Source organism: Phaethon aethereus (assembly GCF_964289735.1).
Source record: "Phaethon aethereus genome assembly, chromosome: 14".
Classification (NCBI taxonomy): domain Eukaryota; kingdom Metazoa; phylum Chordata; class Aves; order Phaethontiformes; family Phaethontidae; genus Phaethon; species Phaethon aethereus.
Genome location: NC_138590.1, coordinates 10,118,024 through 10,139,354, shown reverse-complemented (window position 1 = coordinate 10,139,354; position 21,331 = coordinate 10,118,024). Strand labels below are relative to the sequence as shown.

The window sequence follows — 21,331 nt, the reverse complement described above, 5'->3', positions numbered from 1 at the left end:
CCAGGCATGGGAAATTTAAGACCAAATTTCCCAAGAATACAACTCATTTTTAAAAATAAATGCCATCAGCACGTGGCACAACTGTTTCTCCTCTCCTCATACAGTTTGATTGCACACATTTTTTTCAAGTGCAAACAGAACAGCACAACAACAGACAACGTAAGAGATGAGAGAGAGAGAGAGATCCTACAGAGTGAGTAAAATGAACAGGAAAGCTGACTCTATGACCCATAAAAACTTTAGAAATTTCCATCACATCTGAAGTTAATACACAAAAATTTACAGTACCAAAGAAGAGTATAAATTGCATTAGGCACACTGTTAAATGGTATAGTAGGAAGAAAATAGGGCTTTGAACAAGCCATTTGAAGCACAATAGAAAGGTTTAAGGCATTAATGCAGGCTTGGTATCCAATCAACTATGTTAAGGGCATCTTTGGGTCAGTGGAGTTTTTCATCTGGAGGAAATCTCTTCTTTACCTGCAAAGCAAGAAGCAATTTAATTATTCCTCTCCATGGACAATTTACTAATTGAAGACCTGGGTGTTACCCACAGGTATTTCCATTCCACAAATGCACTGAGAAATGGTCAAGAACTGTAGATAATTCATCTATATGGAGCTTCAAGAATAATCTCTACTTCCTTGCTTTCTTAGCAGTTTTATTTCTGAAGTTACTGCAAGTAGTTTTAGTTACATCATAAACTGGTAGAACAACTATTTTACTAGAAAGTTTTCAATGCTGTAATAGCATACAGTCATCTGGATGATAGCCCTCCTTGCATTTGCAGGAAGGAAGTTCCTGTTCTGAGAACAGAGACTGTAAATTGACAAAGTTAAGTAGAACAGGCAGCATTAAATCACTGTGCTCATAAGACGCTACAGCCCATATTTACCAGAGCTACAATATTCTTACATACCGCCATCCTAGCCATTAACTTGATTATACAGACAAATCATCTGATACATCATCATCACTTGAACTGGAGGGATACTGACTGAAAACAAAGACCAAACTTCTGTAATTTGGCATAGATCAATCAAGTCAGCGGCTCCTCATTAGAATGCAGTAGCCTTCTGCATGCATTTTCAGCCTGCCCCACTGGTCAAGTAAAATGGGTTTGCTTAGACTATTCAAATTTTTAAATAAGATCTCTTCACTCTGGGAGTTAGTATTTCATTCTCTTTGCATTGTTCACACTAATCCATCCAAGCCTGAACTGAAAGAGAAATGGGAGGCAGAAAAAAAATCTATAGTACATGCACCTTGAGTGCTGGAAAAGCGCATCTTAAAAGCCAAAAATAACTGGTCAAACAAGAAATGGTAGTTATATTTATGGGATTCTGTGCAATGTCAGAGAAATATATCCCAACTCTTTCACATGGAATCTAATTCACAGCTCCTGTCTAGCAAGAAGCTCAACAGGAGGTTCTGAATGCAGAGGCACACAACAGCAAAAGACCACCACTGCAGCCTGATCAATGTAGCCACCTCCCTGCCGCTCAGGTCACTCAACACTACAAGAATAATTCAAACAAGGTTTTGGAGAATAGTATGTCCTGTAATAGCATATTTCTAGCAAGAAAGAACATAATAGTTAACTACAATATTTGAGGATTATTTTATGCTTTTACTTTTTTAAAGCATTCTCTTTCAAAGACAAAAACCTTAATTTTATTCCAAAATTAAACAAACACAGATATATCAATGGTTAAAACAAACTGCTTCATATAACACAGCAGCATGTGCTATATAGGTCTCAAATTATCAATTAGTTAAGTTCAAAAATGACAGCTCCTCACAAACTTTCTGGCCATCCTAGAACACATTAGCTCCCTCTCTTCCTTGGTACAACTCCACCTCCAGTTCTATGGAAAATCCTTCACTGAAAGGGAGGGGGAAAGCCCTGATTCTTTTAGTAGGTGCCTAGAGTCCAAGAGTTGTATCTCATCTCCAGTTTGTCCTTGCGGGTTGCAACACACAGACCATTTATCAGTCAGAAAGAAGCACCGTTTTTATATCTAGGGCATCCATTTGTCCAGATAACTACATTTCAATTTCAGATCCCAGGCAACTGAATTTTGCTATGAAATTCAGGGATCTGTATGCCCATTACCAGCATACGCTGGTCTCTGTTTTAGCTAACTAATTATGTGTTAACACATGAGCAGTGAAAATGCACCAAGGAAATTCAGCTTGACTGACTTAGCTAATTACAGGCCTCTACTTGAAGCAGGGCCAAGTTCACCTTTAGCTTCTGCTCGCTGCTTCAAAGAAAACACACAGACACATACACATGCCACAGTCCGGCAACACCACAGTTCAGCTGAAGCCTACTTTCAAGCAGCACAGCTTTGCTTCAGGGTAAATGCTCAGGATGCTTTACAGACAGCATTTATCTGAGCTATAACATCAACTGTCACCTGCCTGCTGCTATTGGACTTCTGTAAACAGAAGTTAAAGTAATAACAGCAAGGGGGTAGGCATTTAAGCCTAAAAGGACTGAAAAACCAGGTAAAAAACTCTTAATTGTCTAATTATTCAGTTACCAGCATCACAACTAAAATCATGGGTACTTCTTTCCACAGTTATCCTTCATTTAAACCTTCAACTAGAGAAACCTGAAATCATCATCATATTTGAGTATAAGACTTTGTATTTTTGCAGGTCATGTCAGAAAGCATGCCCAAGAACTGCAAGAGCAGCATTCCAATAGCACTACCCAGATAGCAACCACCAGGCTCATCTATGATTAAAGTTGCACGCAGGTTATCATTAAAAAACCCACAAAGATTCACCTGTAAGCTCTGTGTTAGTGCTATACATTGACAGAAGAAAAAGAACCATTCTAATTGCAGTTCTCACTCTGACTTCCCAGATGAATGAGGGCAACTGTACATTGCCTTGGAAATCAGGACAGGTCTTGGATGAAATGGTAGTAGGCTTCAAGAGAGATATAACAATTGTTAAAAGATTAGGAAATCCGCTTATGTTAGCTATTAAAATACACCCCAGCCCAATTTTTTTTTATAGGAAGAAATGCACTGTTCCCCTTACAGACACCTGCTTACTGAACACAGCACTGCATGACACGATAGCAGGGAAAAATAACTGTGCAAGAATTCAGTCCAAACTTTTCACAGTGTCCAGTCAAGAGTAACATCCAAAACGTGTTTTATTTCAGCCTACAGAAAGATAGATTTCTCCTGCAAAACAGCCAGCAACTCTGAACACACTGCTTACACTACTGTTCAATTTCTCCTGAAGCTTTAACATACCAAGTATATTAATAAATCTGATCATACTCACCTAGTCAATAAATTGCAGCAGAGGACAGACTTCCTTAAGGCCAGTGAGATTTAAGATACCAGATTGTTTCATTGCTTAACTGCGGCCCAAAGAGGGGGTTGAGTTGAGCCAGAATCGCAATCAGCCAACTGCAAGACAACCCCCCCAACCCAAAAAGAGAGAACATCAGCCAAATTACAAAGCTTATGATAATGTAAAGGTGTGTCCAAAGCACAAGGACTACGAGAGAAAAGATGACTTTCAGGAACGTCTACTATCAAATGAAAATTTTACTCACGCTCATACACAAAGACCAGATACCAGCAATGAAGATCTGGTACCGAATTATTCCACAACTGAAACAATAAATTGTCCTGTTCAATTTAAAGCAACACAAAACCACCTGACAGCATTTCTCTTGTACTTTTCCTTTAACAGGAAAGAGTTTTAAGACATATGAAACTCACGTATTTGTGGGCTCAGAAGATAGAAACGTAAGAGAGAGAGACCTTTTCTCAGTGCCTTTGAAGGATCCTTTAAACAAAAACCTCCAAGAAACATAACTCTTTCTCATTTGCTCTTATCTTCAGTGTATGACAACCTCCCCTTGCAGACATGCTATATTTTTCCACCAGAGATGGAACAAGAGTGAATTTAAACCTGGCACAGAGTGCAAGAAACAAGGACCTGAAGCAGAAGGGTAGACTGCTACAGGAACACACACATACACAAATTTAAAAACACACAACGATGAAAGTAATATGACAACAACCCCAGGTCATCAGCAACAGCATCCCTGTCATCAGAGCAGTTCACAAACTAACACTGCAGAAGTCACACCCAGAACCAAGAACATGAGGAACGTAGTTTGTGGAAAATATCCAGGAAAGCTAAATAGAAATACATGTTCCACTGTTAAAAGATGTATTTGCTTTGTAAATATTACTAGATTCAGGAAAAGGATGGATGCTTCCATGGATTTAAATCTATGTTAAATACTAACTATATAAACACATTTAGTGAACACTCTGGCTCATCTGTCTGCTATTTCTAGAATGCTTTGTAAGGAGGAGAAAAAGCAGAGCAGCTTTGTAATGGGAGCTGCCACAAATACATCAGAGTGCTTAGGCAGTCATGGAAAATTCCACACAAACCTTGATGCTTTGACCAGCAAGTGAAGTGCAGGTCTGCTGTAAAATGGCTAGAGCAGCCAGTGGCAACAGATGTGGGCCAGACTTAAAGAAAACACATCCATCCTCTTAAAATTTACAAATATTTGTTTTCAATGCCACTTTCAGTTTTGCACAAGGTAGGACTCTAGTCAAAATGAGGTGCTGAGCCTGCAGCAGTCTATCAGTCATGCAAGCCTTGAAACATGTAGCAAGCTCTACAAAGCAATTAAAACATCAGCAAGACACCACCAAGAAGAGCCGATAACCTTTAGGTTGACATGTTTCTACTTTGCTATTCAAAGCTATGACAATTTATTTTGAAACCACATTAATCATTATGTTAAATTTCCTTAAGGGAAAACCAAATTAGCTCTTAAAAATACCATGGCATTTATTTTGCAAGGGTTAATTTTCAGATACAAAAGACAGATAGAAGGGGTGCCAGAGCAGTGTACCATCTGCCTTTAGCATCCTGAACTAACATAGGTGGGAGGAGGGTAGGAACACTAAAAGCCTGTTAAAGCACATTATTCTCTTTCCCACTGTACAGAAGGAAGGAACTCTGTGCACAAATATCTCACCTCTTTATGCTTCCTGAGTTCAAACCCAGCATGGCTGTGAATTAAATGAGCTGGAAGCACATTCAAAATATTGACGTGTCCCAGCTGTATCACCATGCTTTAGGCAAGCACTGTGCAGTTTTCAAAAGCTATTTGTTGGGACCATGCTGGATACCCAAGCTCCAAGCCAAAGCAGCATTACAGGTCAACAGTATATTCCTCCTCCCTGCTCTGCTAGGGCCTAATAATTTAAAGCAGTAGCTAGGCACTGAAGTCTATGACTCCCTTGCATTCAAGATAAGTCACGAAAAAGCTTCTCCGTTTTGCTTAAGCAATGCTGCTTTATACAATAACCTATCATGACAAAGCAAAACAAAACATGGCATTCAAAGTAAAACAAAGCATGCCCCTGTGTCCAATGTGTAATGTTCTAGAGTTGCTAAAATCAGGTATAGCATTCGAGCCACCCACAGGTCCTTAAATTCTACCAGATACCACTTACAACAGTTAGTGATAATTTCCTTGTCTGAGCTGGGTAATTAAAGTCCCTTATGTTTTACCAGAAAGATTTTTTTAAAAGGTCTTTCTACCATAACTGCCATCTGTCTATGCTGTGTATTACAAATTAAGGTCCTGCTATCTCTGTTTAAATGTCAATTTGAGCAACCATATTTTATCCTTTTAGAATCGGATATGGTTGTCAAATCAGCAAATGTAAAATTTTTCAAGGACCCTGTCATCCTCTCTTAGTAGAAAATCATGGTACTGTTTCAGGAACTGCTCTGTAAACAGCAAAACAGATTTAGACTTTGACAGTACCTTACAACATGCTGTAACCTGTAATTTCTGCGGCAGTAACTCCTTATACTTTGCCTTGTATTTTATCAGGTTCCTGAGGCTCATGTATTCCCCCTCGAAAGGCTGCTGGGTACAATTTCTGGACAGAAATTATGTACTTACCCATGTAAAAAAATTTCCATAGAACAACCAAATTAACACCATGTGATCAATATGGTTATTCAAAATGATCACTGCTAAATCTAAACACAGAAGAAACAGCTTTAAGTTGAAATGTGACTGACTTTGAATTTGTGCTAACTAAATTTAATTTGATGTAAATCAATTTGTCAATCAAGTGGCATTTAATGCAGATAGGAAATTGGTTTTTTCCTATTTTCAACTTGAAAGATAACTCAAAGAGCATGAAAGTAGGTCTAGCAGAGTCCTGAACAACTCTAAAAAGCAGCAGGTAACAGCACCAGCCACCTACTAAGGACACACAAACACAGATGAACATACCTGAGACAGCACAACAAGTTACTTTAACCCTAACATATCCAATGAAGAATCCTCAGAAACCATTCTTTCGGGCTTCCTCCAAGACTGGTATGAAAAATTAATCTCTTCCTTTACTCACTGAAATTAAGGTCTGAAATTTTTCAAATTCTCCCACGAAAAAGGAAAAGGATATGGCAAGAACAAACTTGCATACATTTGAATAAAACAGAGGAGAGAAAGGTAGGATCAGATGATCTTTCTAGGTCCTTTCCAACCAGGGTTTTCTATGATTCTATACAGAATTCATCAAAGGAGGGGAGGGGGGGGAGGAAAAAAAAAAAAAAAAAAAGACTGCATGATGAGGCAAGTTCTATCTTGGAACACGAGGAGAAAAATCTGCTTTTTGTTGTATTCTGGCAAGCAGGCATTATATAAGTAATTTATGTGGTTGGGTATAATTACTGATGGTTTAAACCGTCGTAAGATTTTGCTGCTTCTCTTTTTTTAAGGCGTAATTGAAGAAAACCAAAGGTAATACAGAAAACAAGTTAGAGCCCACAAGATTACAAAAGAACTCCCTCACTGGACATGCAAGAACAGATTATAAATCACGTTAATGACGCTAGATTTATAATAGGTATGTTTCAGTACTGAAAAAAAAAAAGAAAATCACTAAGCGTACAACTGAAATACTACTGTACATTTGAAGAGTTCACAGCATTCAGCCAAAGTTAAGAAATTCTACAACAAATACATTCCACAACATAGTCCAGAGGATTCTACAGATGCCCTGTGGCCCCAGCTTCAAGGAAACTGTCCTTCAAACAATAAAGAAAACAAACCCTAAGCCTCAAGGATTTTAGAAGAGTAGGACATTATTTCTGTTAAAGTACAGCATAGGAGGAACTTAAGTGAGAACTTTAAACTTAAACAAAACCAAAATAAAACCCAAAACACCATGCCCCCAACTTACTGTAACCTAGTAAAAACAAGCACCCAGTTGCCCTTTCTTAGCCAAACATTTGGGACCTACCACATACTTTATGTGCAAGCAAGGAGGCCTTCCTAGCACTGAAATTCCCAAATTTCAATCCCAAATTGAAGATGCTGGCACTACAAAGCTCTTCTCAAGCTTCTACATCTGCTCAGCGAAACTTTAATTAAAAAAAACCCTGTCATAGATACAAAACACAGAACCAAGTTTGCTGTATTTTTACAATTATCCAGAAGTATGACTTCCTAAGGCTCTGTCAAATACTCTGAACAAAAAAAAAAAAGAAAAAAGGCGTCACCTGTATAAAGCCTGAATATCACATTATTAAGCTAGATCAAACTTCCATAAGCCTGCGCCACAGGCCAGCCCAACATGCAACTAAACAGGACCCTCCTGGAACATGCCAACACTGATAATACAGCTTTTGGCTGCCAGTTCTTATTAGAGACGCATTTCTCTAAATATTCATGCTAAGCTCCTTAGAGTAGCATAAATAATGCCTAAATAGTTCGGGAAAATACAAATACTACTGAGGTTCAAGCGGAACTCTGAAAAATTATTTTATTACAAGTTAACCCTAAAGATCTACCCAGACTTTACCAATTTACTCTCTGTGACAAATTCTGCCCAAACACCTTTCAAAGTTATTTCTGGATAGCGCTTTCTTTGACAAGATCAGTCTCTACAGTCTTACATAAAAGAAAAAAAAGCCGAAACAAAAAGAGAAGGAAGGGAAGAAAAAAAGAGAGATGGAGAAAACTTGACAAAAACCAAAAAACCCAAACATAGTATGAAATGTTCCTCAACAAGTCATTTTTGTTATTTCTACTAATTCTTTTACAGGAAAAAGGCAGCCTCAAAATATACTGTGCATTTAAAAAGAAACAGTCTTAATATATCAAAGCATCACAAGTTTGTCACAAAAATTGTCATGTATCAAAAAACCTCCACATAAGGTTTTCCACCCACTGCTCTACCAGATTTTGAGAATATATTCAACCAAACTAAGTAAACCAAAACTTATCAGCACATTTAAATTAGTATCACATTAGAAATAAATGTAAGGGTATAAAGAATGAAAAAGGCAAAAAGACATTCTACCGTGAACCAGTCAAACCATAGAATTGACAAACTGCCATTAGACTTGTGAGCAAATAAGCCAGTGAATTGGAACGGAGTAGTATCAAGTCAACACGGAGCACTATTCAACAGTTATGTGTCAAGAGACAACAAGAGGAATTCAGGTTTGTTTTAATTCAGTATCCACTTAACAGGAAAATGTTTTCTTCAGCAGATTGAAGGTCTTTAGAACCAAGAATTCTAAGAGCTGTCAAAGAATATCATGTGTTTAAATCTCTGACACATTTGAAAAGCTTCTTCCTAAATGTCTTGAAGATATAAAAAAGGAACTTTTGATTCCATCAGAACCATGCCTTAAGAGGCAAGACATTATTTATACTTACAACAGGTAGCAGCAAACAGCACATGTCACCAGCATTGTGTTGATAACACTGCAAAAAGGAAGGAAAAAACCAGCTAATTAGGTGTCATGTTATGACTGACCACAAGACACATAGGAAAAAAAAACCAACCCAAACAAGAATGAGTTCAACTTTGATCATATGGAAGGTGACTCAACATGAGTGTTCTAACATCTTCCAGCTGATTAAGTTGCAAAGACACAGCTAAGACTGCAAAAGAACTGAACCAGCTCTGGCAAACAAAGGTATACAGCTGTATTTAACAAAAAATCTCTCTGAAGAGGCGCAAAACTTTATGCAGTCAGTGACCTTGCTCCATTTCACAGCCAATTCTACCAGCAAGTTATTAAACTACTGAAGCTGGATGTTCTAATACTAACAGTAAACAATAAACATTTTCTGCATTTGCAAAATTCTGCATACATAAAGTTTCAGTATCAAAATATGTATTTTAGTTTTGTATCATGAATGAGGGTTTTGCAAATTGAATACAAAATAAAGTCTCAAAGCCACTTGAAATTATCTGTAGGATAAGATTTTCCTTTCTTGCCGGAAGAAAACTGTGACAGAAACCATAGTTAAGCTGAAAAACAAGAACCAAGCAGTCCTTGAAACTGAAAATGGTAAAAGTGCAGTTATACATACATATGATTTTGAAATGGGAGGAAGGAAATGAGATTTTCTAAGAGTGAGTGATCTATGCAGCTCATGGAACTTACTAGCAAAGTGGAGGTTTGTTTTTTTTTCTTTTTTCATCTATCAATACACATCCACCTTGCCAACTTTCAAATGAATGCTACAAAGCTAACATAGCCTGCATTAAGCTTCAGAAACCCCTCCTTTCCAGGGAGTCCCAGAGTCATTGTTTGGGAGTTTTAACCTATGCCACATGAATTCTTTGATCAGTTAAAGTTTGCGTTGACTTATTCTGTTGGAAAAAGAATAATCCTGTTCAGAAACAGGCCTTGGGTAGAGTCTTTTTTTGTTTTATTTGTTTTAAGAAGATGAGAATTTAACAGACTACACAGTGTTACTATAGAATCAGAACACAGCAGTGCTCTGTTCATGTTTGTTAAACAATCACGTTTTGGAATAACGACAGACCATCTGTTGGTGACCCACATACTTTAAGGACATGCCTGGAAAATGTATTTCCAAGGTGTTTCTGAGGTCAGGCAAGTTTTCAAGCACAAAACACACTTCAGGTTTGAAACTGAAGCAGTAAATATCAGAGCTTAATAGAACTTGAGGAAAATTCCTCCAAGTTTAGATAAACAACTAAGAGAAAAGACAGTTGGTACCTGTGGAGTAGAGGGGATGTCAGAGAAAGGAAGAGAGATTAAGAAGTCATTATCTCCTACGGAAAAGAGAAAGACAAAAACTTGGCTACTTTTTAACCTGAGCAGCTATGATCACTGCAAGAAAAATGCCTCTGCTTAGATGCCCTGCTTTTGTCCTCAGGCCATGACAGCTACAAGGCCACTAGCATACATTAAGCACAGAATGAAGATCTACTACAGCAACTTTTTCAGTCTCATCCAGGGTGAGGCTAGAGGATGGTGGAGTAAGAGGTCAAGTAAGAGAACAAAAGGAACTTATTGCTCAAACACGATCTAACTTAACAATCCATCTCCTTGCCACAGGATGCTGTGTATGCAGGCATTTACAGGCCTGGAGAATAAAACTCAAAACCGTGACGGGTTATTAACGCCCGGAGACATCGCTCCTGGCTCCGGCCCTCGGTCCCAAGCTCAGAAAGCCTCACGGGCGATTGCTCCGGCCTTCCGCCGCTGGCTGGATCTGGGCTGGCATAGGCGTCTGGGCTCCCCGCCCTCCGCGCTGCGCCAGTACGGCGACGAGGAGCCCGCAGGCTACTGCGGCAAGAGGCGACGGCTCCGGGCCCGGCGGCGCGGCCAGCACAGCCCGTACAGCACTGCAAGGCGCCGCGGCGGCCGCCGGACCTCGAGAACGGGGGAAGGGAACTCGAGAGAGCCGGAGCCGCAAGGCCGCTGTTGCCCGGCAGGCCCGCAAGGGCACGGAGCGCCTCGGCCAGGCCGCCACTGGCTTGGGGCAGGGGGCCCGCCTCTGCCGGGGCGTCCTCACTCAGTCCCCATACGCCTGAGGCGGAAGGGAAGGGGTCCGTCACCCCCTTCAGAGCGGCCTCGGCCTCCCACCGTCCCCCGGACACTCACCCGCGGTTGGGCCCCTTGGGTACGAGCCACGGCAGGACGCCGCCGACCACCCCCCAGAAAACGCTCATGACGATAATCGGCACCGTTAGGCCACCGTACGCCATGGCCGGGCTGGCGGGGGCGGCAGCGGAGGGAAGCTCCTCGGTGCGACCCGGCACGGTACCTCCCCTCCCCTTCCTCCCGGCCGGCCGCAGCGCCCCGCCCTGCCGCGCCCGCCAATCAGCGCCCGCGACGTCGACGATGCCCGGCGGACGGTGGCGCACTCGGCAACGAGACGGGCGCGCGCAGCGATGCGGCGAAGCGCGAGCACTCAGCCCCGCCCCCCGCGCTGCCCGCGGGCCGGGCCCGCCTCCCGCCGCCGAACGACCGGACTCCGGCGTCCACCGGGGAAAAGAGGGACGAAAAAAGGGGCTTTCAGGAAAGGGTGGAGCTCCAGGGCTGGTTTTGGTCCCTCAGAAAACTGGAGAGACGGGGAAGGTTGCGGTAGGAGAGCGCGCTGCGCGCAGCCGCGGCCCAACAGCCGGGCAGGCCCCGCAGCGGCCGCGAAGCCCGACTCGGGCTGAAAGCAAGTCTTACGAAGCAGCAGGTGCGTGCGCGCGCACGCATGGACCGCGGGGGATAACGCCTCTGTGCCTACGTAAAAGCAGCCTCCGTATTAATGCCCATCAGCGACGCCCAAAGCGCAAATTTAATTTTCCCCGCCCCTTGGCATCCCGTTTTTCAGACCCCGCTGATGTTCAGGCAGGAGCTGAATTTCTTTCCCACTGTATTAGCAATTAGAGGGCCATTCACAGAGCCAGTAATTTCACTTAATTGCACAGCTGTTTTCAACATGCTGCAGCAGCTCTCAATTAAATTTTCTCCAAAAACCTCATCTCCACTTCAGAAAATTCATCCAAGATAGTGTTAGCAACAGCACTAAGACTGCCTTCACCCCTACCCTTTTGCAACCAGATGGCTCTACCTCACAAGCACTGGTGAGCTAAAAAACCCCATCCCCAACCTCAAGCATTAATGTAAGACCCTGAGACATTACACAGAAAATTCAGTGCTGTGTTTTGCCACGACACGCCCAGTGACCCTCTAAAATGTCATCTTTTACCATCAAATACATAAGATTGTTGAAAGAAATGTAATTTAAGAGGATTACAGAAGGAGATGCATGGGCAGAAACAGCTTATTTCAAATGCCCTATAAAGTATTAAATATATACAGTGCACAGAATTATCATGTTTGTTTAAAACAGTGGACATGTCTAAGTAAGTATTAAAGATCAGTGGAAGAGACAGAAGTACAATGGTCAATAGATGCCCATTTTCAGGATTGCACTACTCTTTCTAATGTTGGCTGAAACATTCCTGTTTGGGGAAAAAGTCTTTAGCTTTCTTAGAAGTAAAAAAAGGTATCAAAAGCTTTTTAATTTAGTGAAAGTGTTTTTCACATAGCCAACATGAAAATAAGAGAATCAGTATTTAAATGCTAACCAGACACACCGTATCAAGACTTTCTCAAGGAGAAGACACAACAAGAGGTTAAATTTTAGCAGTTTTTTAATGGTGTCAAATAGGAAACCATCTATTCTTGCATCTTCTCGATTGTTTCTTCCTTGTATTTGCCCTTCTCCTTGCCAACCTGGCGAGATTTGGCTTTACGCTCCAAGATCTTTTTGCGATCTTTGTCCAGTTTTAGCCTAGTGATCACCACCTAGAGAAAAGACAAAGAATTTAGTGTCTCTTCAGTGTTAAAGCACAGCAACCTATAGAACTGCGGTAACATAGCACAGCCCAGGAAGATCACTGCCAACAGGCTGCACCAAATCACCCAAGTTTTATTTCCGCAGACTATTTAATTTGGTTTGAGTAGAACCAAGGTACTGAACTGCTTTCTCTAGTTCAAAACACTGAACTATATTCACTTTTCCGGGTACATTCAGGGATCAGAACATAGAGTTTTTTCAATGCACAGCCACAACATTTGGACAAAGCAAAAAGCAGCCAAATTATCTACATAATAAAACAATTACTTTCAAGTAAAACTCATTTCGATTATGCCGCTCAAACATAACAGATACATCCTTCTAAAACATAGCATACAGCCGAGTCTTCCTCCCACCACCACAAAGGCAAGTAATGAATCATTATTTTAATTTCTCCATGTTTTAAGCACTGCTACCTAAATTTCAAACACTGGAAAACCATGCTGCTGCTGGCCATTATCACATCATTGCTGTACCATCTGGAATAGCCAATACATCCCGCTAAACTACAGGCAGCTGTAAAAGTTCACACATCGTAGGGAGTCATATAAAGACAGTTTAAAGAACACATCTGCTATTGAACAGTGGTGAAGCGGCTGAGCAGTTATCAAGTATTACTAACACGGACACATAAAGGTAATTTGCACAGATCATTTGCTACCAGAGCTTTAACGGTATTTCCTAACAACACAGCAGCAAACTAAAGCTCTGGTTTTCAGCCCACAAGCAGCCTTCAGTGCTCTTTGTGCCTCCAAAACCGGCAAAGAAATGCAGGCTTTGGTATTACTGAAAGGAGTACTTTAAAAATAGAACTAACACAGTCAAATCCTAGAAAAAACATATAGGCTGCAGCAGGGCTGTGCACTCCTGCTCAGTTCCATTGTGCATTCAGGTGTCTCTTAATTGTAATTAATTCCTATCTCTTTACGTAGGAGAGGTAGAAACTGTTCATCCAACCCCCTGCAAGTTTGCAACAAACAAAACATTCTTTCTGTTCTGTTCCATAATCAGAATCTTTATGCAAAGCTTTATCAAGGTCCAATTCCCAGTTAGAGAAAACTTTCACAGAAATAAAGGAACAGCACAAACCTCAATTTCTTCCACTGCTATTTACCACACAAGTAGTATGTGCACTGGTTCCATCACAATGTCACCTTGTCCCTCAAATGTTATTACTGCACACAAGTAATTATGTTGTTTTGGAATAATTCTCCTCTCCCTCTGCTGAACATACCAACCATTTAGATCAGAAAACCTGTTAAAACTGGATTTCTTCCATCAACACTTCAGCATGCGTGCCCATATGGCAAGGCTGAAGCAGACTAATTTCATCTGCTTCAAAGCAGGTTTTGGCTAGTTGTTCTGTTTAGTTTGAAGTGTTTTCCTGTTATGATCTAAACAGGCTTTGCCTGGGTTTCACAAACCCTAAACACTGTAAATCACTTCAGGCTAAAACCAGATTCAGACAAACTTAGTTCACAATAATCCACAAGAACAAATTGCGATTCTGAGGATCTCTCTCAACATTCCCAACAACTCCTTAATCAGTGCAAATGCCACGTAGCAAAGATGAAGGATTGTTCTGAACGATCTATTTTGTGCTTTAAGAATACCAAGCTCTTAAAAAAACATATTTTAGCAAGACTCCATATTCTTTAGCAGCTTCTCCACCAAATAAGCCCTAGAAACATCGAGGAGTTCTTGGTTTCAAGTGTCACTTCTCTACTACCATGACATATTTTATTTATTATCGCCCCAATGCTGTAGTATCTCAGTCCATTATTCCATGGACCATAACAAGGTTCTACTCATACTAGCAGCAGCATCTTCATTTGCCAATAAGGTCTCCTCATGCATTTCAGATCTCACTTGACGCACTGTACCTTGCTGGGATGGATCCCCACATGGACAGTTGTGCCATTGGCCTTCTCACGCTGAACACGTTCAATGTAGATGACATATTTTTTTCTGTACACCTGGACCACCTTGCCAATCTGCTGTCCTTTGTAGTGTCCCCGGACAACCTAAACATGAACGTAAGAAGCACACTGTCCCATACTTCAAAACCACCCCTTACAACAATTACCACATCTTAAGAACCACTACCTAATTATCCCCACAGAAACCCAGGACTGCACAGGTTGAAATCCCAACATCTTCTCTGTGTACACAGGCTACAAAGACATCAAGTATTGGACAATTTCAGTGATCACTAAAATGGAAAATATAATGGATCAGAACCATACTTTTTCCTCATTTTCTCTGCATTAAACCCTAATGAAAGAACTCTGAATATTTTCAATTGCAAGGATAATGGTCAACTTCCAACAGTTTTTCACTTATCACTGCATTTTAAATCAGAAGAGCCACTTGGATTAATTTCTAAACCGATCCTTCAAGTATCGCAGGTAGCAAACAGTCTATAAAAAAAAAGAGATAATACTTTGTTTTGTGCTTTATCGTTAAAAGCCTTTAATCCAGTGTAATACTTGATGCAAGTAACTAAAATGCAGCAGAGTTGCCAGCACACTTGTATTTTCCTTCTCACTGATGTGATCTCAAGAAGCACTCAACAGATCAAGTCTATGACTACATTAACTCGCATTATTTCTGCAAGACTCATAGCAAAGTTCTATAACCAACTTTTATTTGTCTAGCCCTTCCTCTGTGCACAGGCTATACATGAAAACCAAAACACAGGCAGAAGTTCATGTGTGACAGTACAGTTTAAAATACAGACAGCGCAGTTACCTGGACTTCATCATCCTTTCGAATGGGCATAGAGCGGACATTGTATTTCTGCCGCAGCTCCTTGGAGAGCGGGGAGGACATTATTTTTCTTCGAATGTGAGAAGGTGCATTGAAGTGTCGTTTGCGGTTCTTACTGCGGTCTGAGGTCACAAATGGATTGAACTTCATTTTGGCTGCATAAGGAAGAACAATAGTTTGAGAAATGATTGTAAGATACACACTGTGCTTTATCATCTACCCACACAAAGTATGCTAGGACATAAAAAAGCAGCTGCAACTATTTTTAATCCCACCCCCAGATCATATACTCTTACAAACTGGACTTTAAATAAGGTTTAAGTCTCTTCCCCGATTGACAATGACCCTGTGATTGTGACAGATCTGCTACACACATGCACATCAGACCATTCTTTCAAATGCAAAGCTCACTGTTCTCTCAAGTCAGGACATCTGACTGACATCTCAATTTTTACACTGTAGTTTACACTGTCTTCATTTATAAAGGAAACATATATTTTGGATTTGCAGAGGCAGGGAACTCATATTGCTTATGTATCTCCAGTAGCATGACTCCAGACTAGCACACATAACAGACTTGTAAACCCAAAATACCTGTGGCCTGCCCTAAATCTTAATAACTGCACTACAAGATTGTCTGATATGGCACAATTCATCCTGCCTGAGAAAGGCTGGTCCATCAAACGATGCTTTTGCTCAATTCTGCAACTTTTAGGCCCTACGCACTTGCACCTCCTGTGCATGCTAGCCTGGGCTGTACGGCAAGCCAGGGCATACTACAGATCAGAACGCCATATGCTGCCTGAGCTGCGTTAAGCAAATAATCTATTATCAAACCACAGACAAAAGGAGTGTGAGCTCTACTTGGAGCCTGAGCTCCCAACGGCACACCCGAGCACAGCTCCGAGGGAGGCCTGCCCCACCAGACACTCCTGCAGCCCGACTCCAGGGCCAGGCTCCTACACCCACCTACCCGCCGCTTCTACCCGACCCACGAACGCCAGCAGCGCCCTCGCGGCACACTCGCCTCGGGCCCAGCGAGCCCAGGCCAACCCCACTACCCCTCCCCAGGCAGCGATCAGCCCCTTGCCGCGCGAAGGTGTTCTGGGCCGCGCCGCCCCAGAGCTCCGGGCGCGACAGAGTCCCTTCCAGCTTCCCCGAGTAGGCCCCACCGGGCACGCCGCGGGGGCCCCGCCGTGCACACGGCCAGCGGGTGACTGCGCAGGGCCATTCCGCGCAGGATGACGGCGGATGGGAACAGGCCGCGCTGCGCCACCCTTACCCCACTGCTGCCGCCGCGACGATCGCCCGGAAAGAGGAAAGCGACGCACTTCCGCTTCCCCAAGCGGCCGCCAGGCTCTCGCGAGATCCTGAGCTGGAGGCGCCCCGCCCCCTGGCGGCCGGCGGCCACAGGCGCAGTGGGGCAGGGCGTGCACGGGCCGCCCAGCCGGGCATCCTCCCCGCGGTACCCAGCCGCGCGTTCCTGCATCCCCTCCTTCCACCGCGCCCAAAGTCAGAGCTATTCAGCGGCAGCTGCTTCTCTCCCAGTCCTGCCCCTCCAGCCAGCTTCCTCCTCTCCAGGCCAGCTCAGAAAACCCACGTCCCTCAACCAAAAGGGAGACCACGTTGCTGGGGCTTCCGCCAAGTTCAAATTCCTCAGCCCAGACCCTGCTCCTGTGCCTGTGTGTGCTGCCACCTGCATCCCCACCTCTGCAAACTAACTTACCTTGCTTGCATTTGAGTTAGATTGGGTGCTAATAAATTTTTTCAGGACACAGATTAATTTATTCTCAAGGAAAATTATTTATGGCAGAACCTCTTGGTGGTAGAAATGAACCAATCAATGGGGTGAGCAGCAGTACAGACACTTGACTGGGTTTTGGTTTTTAATAATAGGCTGGAAAAGTTTCTGGACAATGGAGATGGAGCAGGCTGCAAGTTGGACAAACACCTTTCCCTGTGCCTTTACTCGTCTTTTGTGCAGAGTAAGGAAACTTCAGCACCATCCTGTCACTTCTGGAAATCTGAGTTCCAATCTGTACTTGAAGTTAACTGGAAGCGGGGAGGATCTCTTCCTTCAGGAAGATGTTGTACAGCAGACACCAACATAAGTAGCAATACCAGAACTTAAAAAGGAATTGGTTTCTTAATAGGGTACAGATATATAGTGCCCAAATTCACCGTGTTGTAACCTTTTACTATTTAATCTTTAATAATTGCCTCAGACACTTATTTCTAAATACTTTGCGAAGCAAGGCTAAAAGGAAATTAAAGGGGGGCATGACACAAAACCCAAGTTATTTTATATACTAAGTGGCACAGTGACTAAAGCCAAACCCAGCAAGTGCCAAGCACAGTCCACTCACCTCATTAAAAAAATGGGACGTTAGGACACTTGGTACCATTCAAAACCAAGCACTGACCGTCCAGCCATGACTCAGTGCCGATTACAAAAGAGTCTCATGTTAACTTTCTACACAGTGACCTGGCTTACAGCAATTTCATTGCGTGATAACGCTTAGTTCACAGAAATAATTAAAAACAAAAGAAAAAAGCCCTTTTAGATTGATTTTGCAATAGTAGTGCAACAAGAAGCCAATCAAAACACAAGAGTTTTATTTTTAATTATAGAACTAAAAAGACTAATATTTTATTAACAAATTGAGTGAAATGCCAGAACTCCTTAATAATCTCCTTAATAATCTCCACTGTAAAACTGTGCTTTAAACATTGCCATAACATACTACAGGACTACGTCCTCCCTCCCCTGCCACTGTCTCCCTTCTTCCAAGGACTATTGAGAAATACCTCATTGACATATTTCATCTGAAACTTCAAACAACTATTCTAAAGCAGATACTCATCGCAGTCATTTTCAGCCCAACAGTTTGTGTATCACAAAAATAAGAAACAACTTTAAATGAGAAATATTCAGAAATTAACTACAGACATTACCACCTACACCTCAGATTTCACTTATTACAGAGCAGTAGTTGGATCCAAGTATTTGATAAATCAAACATTCACAAATGCATGTCTTCCAATTTTTTCTTTCCCCACTTCCATTTTTTTCTTAAAAAATAATCTTCAGCAGTCCACAGACTGCCTAGAATATACCTAAGCACAGCTTTCCCTAGCGCTAAAAATTTTAACTCCATCACTGCAAAGCATCCTACGCCACAGGTTCTCACAGTATGATGGAGTGTCACTTGAGAGGGACTTACTTAAACTGGGATATATACAAGTTCTAAATATTTTACTTCCTAAAGGGATGTCTGCCTTAAAAAACCAGAAATACTTCTGTCAAAATACTGACTTGAAAGAGCAAAGTCAGGAATATGTATGAACACCTACGACTGACGGTTTTCCTTCCACTATGGCTTGAAATTATTCTTATTTAACGTTTAAAAGCATAACTAAGCTCATTTTGTCTCTAGAAAGTGTTTGGAAATAAAAGTGAAATCTAAGGAGAGACGTATACACAGGGCAGGACTGCTGTAACAGTAACTACCTTGCTTTCACATTTGGAGAGATGAAGAGCAGATTCTTCTGTAAACATGTGATACAGCATCATTACATGACCCAGGCCAGCCATGACTGAAGGACAAGCTCGCCGCAACTTACGGCAGACCCAGAAGGTAGTCTTGGCTTGGCAGTAGTCAAATGCTTAGATCTGGTTTAGAGAACTAAGGTGCGGACTGCTTCTTCAGCAAAGTTTTGTGAAAAGTTCAGAACAATTTGGTTTCCACATCTAGCAAGAAAATGTGATTTATTAGGTTACTGCAGTGGACATTTTGGCAGAGAAAGCAGCCACACTGAAGTATGCATCTGTTACATCCAAAAAAAGCCAAACAATTTCACTGGTCTGTTTTAGAGAACTGGCCTGGACTGCACAAAAGGCAGTGTTTAATTCAGACAGAGGATGGGGAGAAGGGCAGGAGTAACACACCAGGGGACACAAGGAATCTGCAACCCGCTTTGCATGTTTGTGTGAAAGAAATTGTACCGGGGAAGAAAATTCAGAAAACAAACAGTACAATCCACCACGCTAGAAAGATCTTCTCTTGCACAGCTCAGGAGAAGGAGCTTGCACTGCTAAGATATTAAAAATGACATCCTTGTCATCCACTGGCTTCACAACTGGTGAGCAAAGACTCAACAAATTCAAGAGGAAAAATTAGGGCATTTTTGCTGTAAGCTTCAGCTGGTCACAGCAGATTAGAGGAAATCCTGCAGCCAGCAAGAGAAGCAACTGCAATGGAAAATCCCAGCTCCCACCAGGCAGCTGCTGCCATCCAGTGGGTACTGCTCATGGGCACAGGGACGCACGCACCGAAATGAAGACAAGCATCTCATTTTCAAGTTGATTTTTGTAAATGGAAAAAAATGTATAAAATCTATCCATACATTAACAGATACAGGAAGTTACACAATCCAGTTTACACCTAAAGTAATAGCAATCAGTCCATAATAAGAACAGGGAAAATATTCCAATGCTGTAATTTGTCCAAAGTTACTACAGGGCAGAGGACGGCAGGGGGAGGGAGGGTGGTTGGCTGTTGCTTTTTGGTGTGTGGATAAAACTGGCTACCTTCCCTACTTCCAAAGCAATGAGACAATTTCACCAGACACATATTAGGAATACTTCTGAAATGCATCTGACTCTAGCATTAACACTGAATATTCAAAGATTCATATTATTACAGCACAATGTTTCGATACTTTTGCCTCCAGGAAAGGGCAGTGGATAGCAGATAATATCCAAGAGAAATCCTGCACCCGTCTTAGTATTTACAGCATTGGTTGAGTTCAAGGGTTTTATTCTATGATTTTTATCCATCCTGGAACACTTAAAATTTGTGTATTCTCAGCTCAGACATTTACAAAGCATGCAGAGACTGCTACTACTCACAGAACATTTAGGAGGCTATGGAAAATGCGCTGGTGGATATTGGTCTAATTTTAGTGAACTCATGTCTACCATTACATGCAAGCCACCCCTGGCAGTAGTCTTCCTCTCACGCCTCCATTTATTGGAGGCCCCAGAAGACAAGGCTTGAATGAATGGGCATGGAAGCTCAGGTACCATTTTAAGGAATAAAACAAAACAACCACTAGCAGGGGCCACCTTGTGGGAATGCCTACGCTGCTACTGGCGTACCTGTGGGTGAACAGTGTCAGTCTAGGGCTCAGTAAAGATGCCTGACTGAATTTTAAAAGGAAAAGGGAGGCACCTTAAACCCTGAAAAGACAGACTTCCTGTGTTTGACAGGTGTATTCAATATGCATACACAAAGCAAGACAGTAAGCTGTGCTCATCATCCACCCAGAAGATTGCACCATTTTTCTGAACACACAGAATGTACAACCCCTTTTCAAAATAACAACAACAACAAAGTAGAAGTGCAGAATCCAGACTGTTGGGTGGTCTGTGTTTAAAAAACGTAAGAAAGAATAAAAGCTAATGCTGTAAATACAACTATTCCCTTTCAAAGCAAAGGCCACATAAAACTGTGTTGCTCAGTTTGGTTTTTACTTCATGCCACCTGTAAACACAAGACTGGATATTCAGTTTCTGGGAAGAAATGAAACCACTTTTACATCCAGAGTAAAAGAAAGGCCCTCCGCTGCCTGGATCACAGATTACCCAGAAAAAGATAGCTGGGGGAAGGCTTCCTCTTCTTGTTTGCTCATTTCATTAGAAAGGTCATATCTGAACAAAAGAGCTTTCAATAAAAGCACAAGGTATTTCTTGACGTTATTTCTGCCCTCTGTCTCTAAAGTTTGCTATGGGGACTAACACTTTCCATTCCTCATCAACAGATACATCACCTTTTTGGC

General features: G+C 41.9%; 2 protein-coding genes across 2 annotated transcripts; both read right to left on the bottom strand.

Annotated features, from left to right (window-relative positions):
* Nucleotides 1–409: 409 nt before the first annotated feature.
* On the bottom strand, nt 410–11,069 carry ATP6V0E1 (ATPase H+ transporting V0 subunit e1; the record flags this gene model as incomplete). The annotated part of the gene is made up of 4 exons (XM_082005980.1): nt 410–480; nt 3,310–3,437; nt 8,756–8,803; nt 10,966–11,069. 3 exons carry the CDS (start codon nt 11,067–11,069, stop codon nt 3,344–3,346), a joined length of 246 nt encoding a protein of 81 aa, XP_081862106.1. The 3' UTR covers nt 410–480; nt 3,310–3,343.
* A 1,428-nt stretch (nt 11,070–12,497) lies between these two features.
* Nucleotides 12,498–16,794, bottom strand: RPL26L1 (ribosomal protein L26 like 1). Its single transcript, XM_082006391.1, has 4 exons — nt 16,773–16,794; nt 15,473–15,645; nt 14,605–14,745; nt 12,498–12,669 (listed from the first exon to the last, which is right to left on the bottom strand). The coding sequence occupies exons 2-4, from the start codon at nt 15,638–15,640 to the stop codon at nt 12,541–12,543; spliced, it is 438 nt and encodes a 145-aa protein (XP_081862517.1). The 5' UTR covers nt 15,641–15,645; nt 16,773–16,794; the 3' UTR covers nt 12,498–12,540.
* Between the last annotated feature and the right edge of the window lie 4,537 nt (nt 16,795–21,331).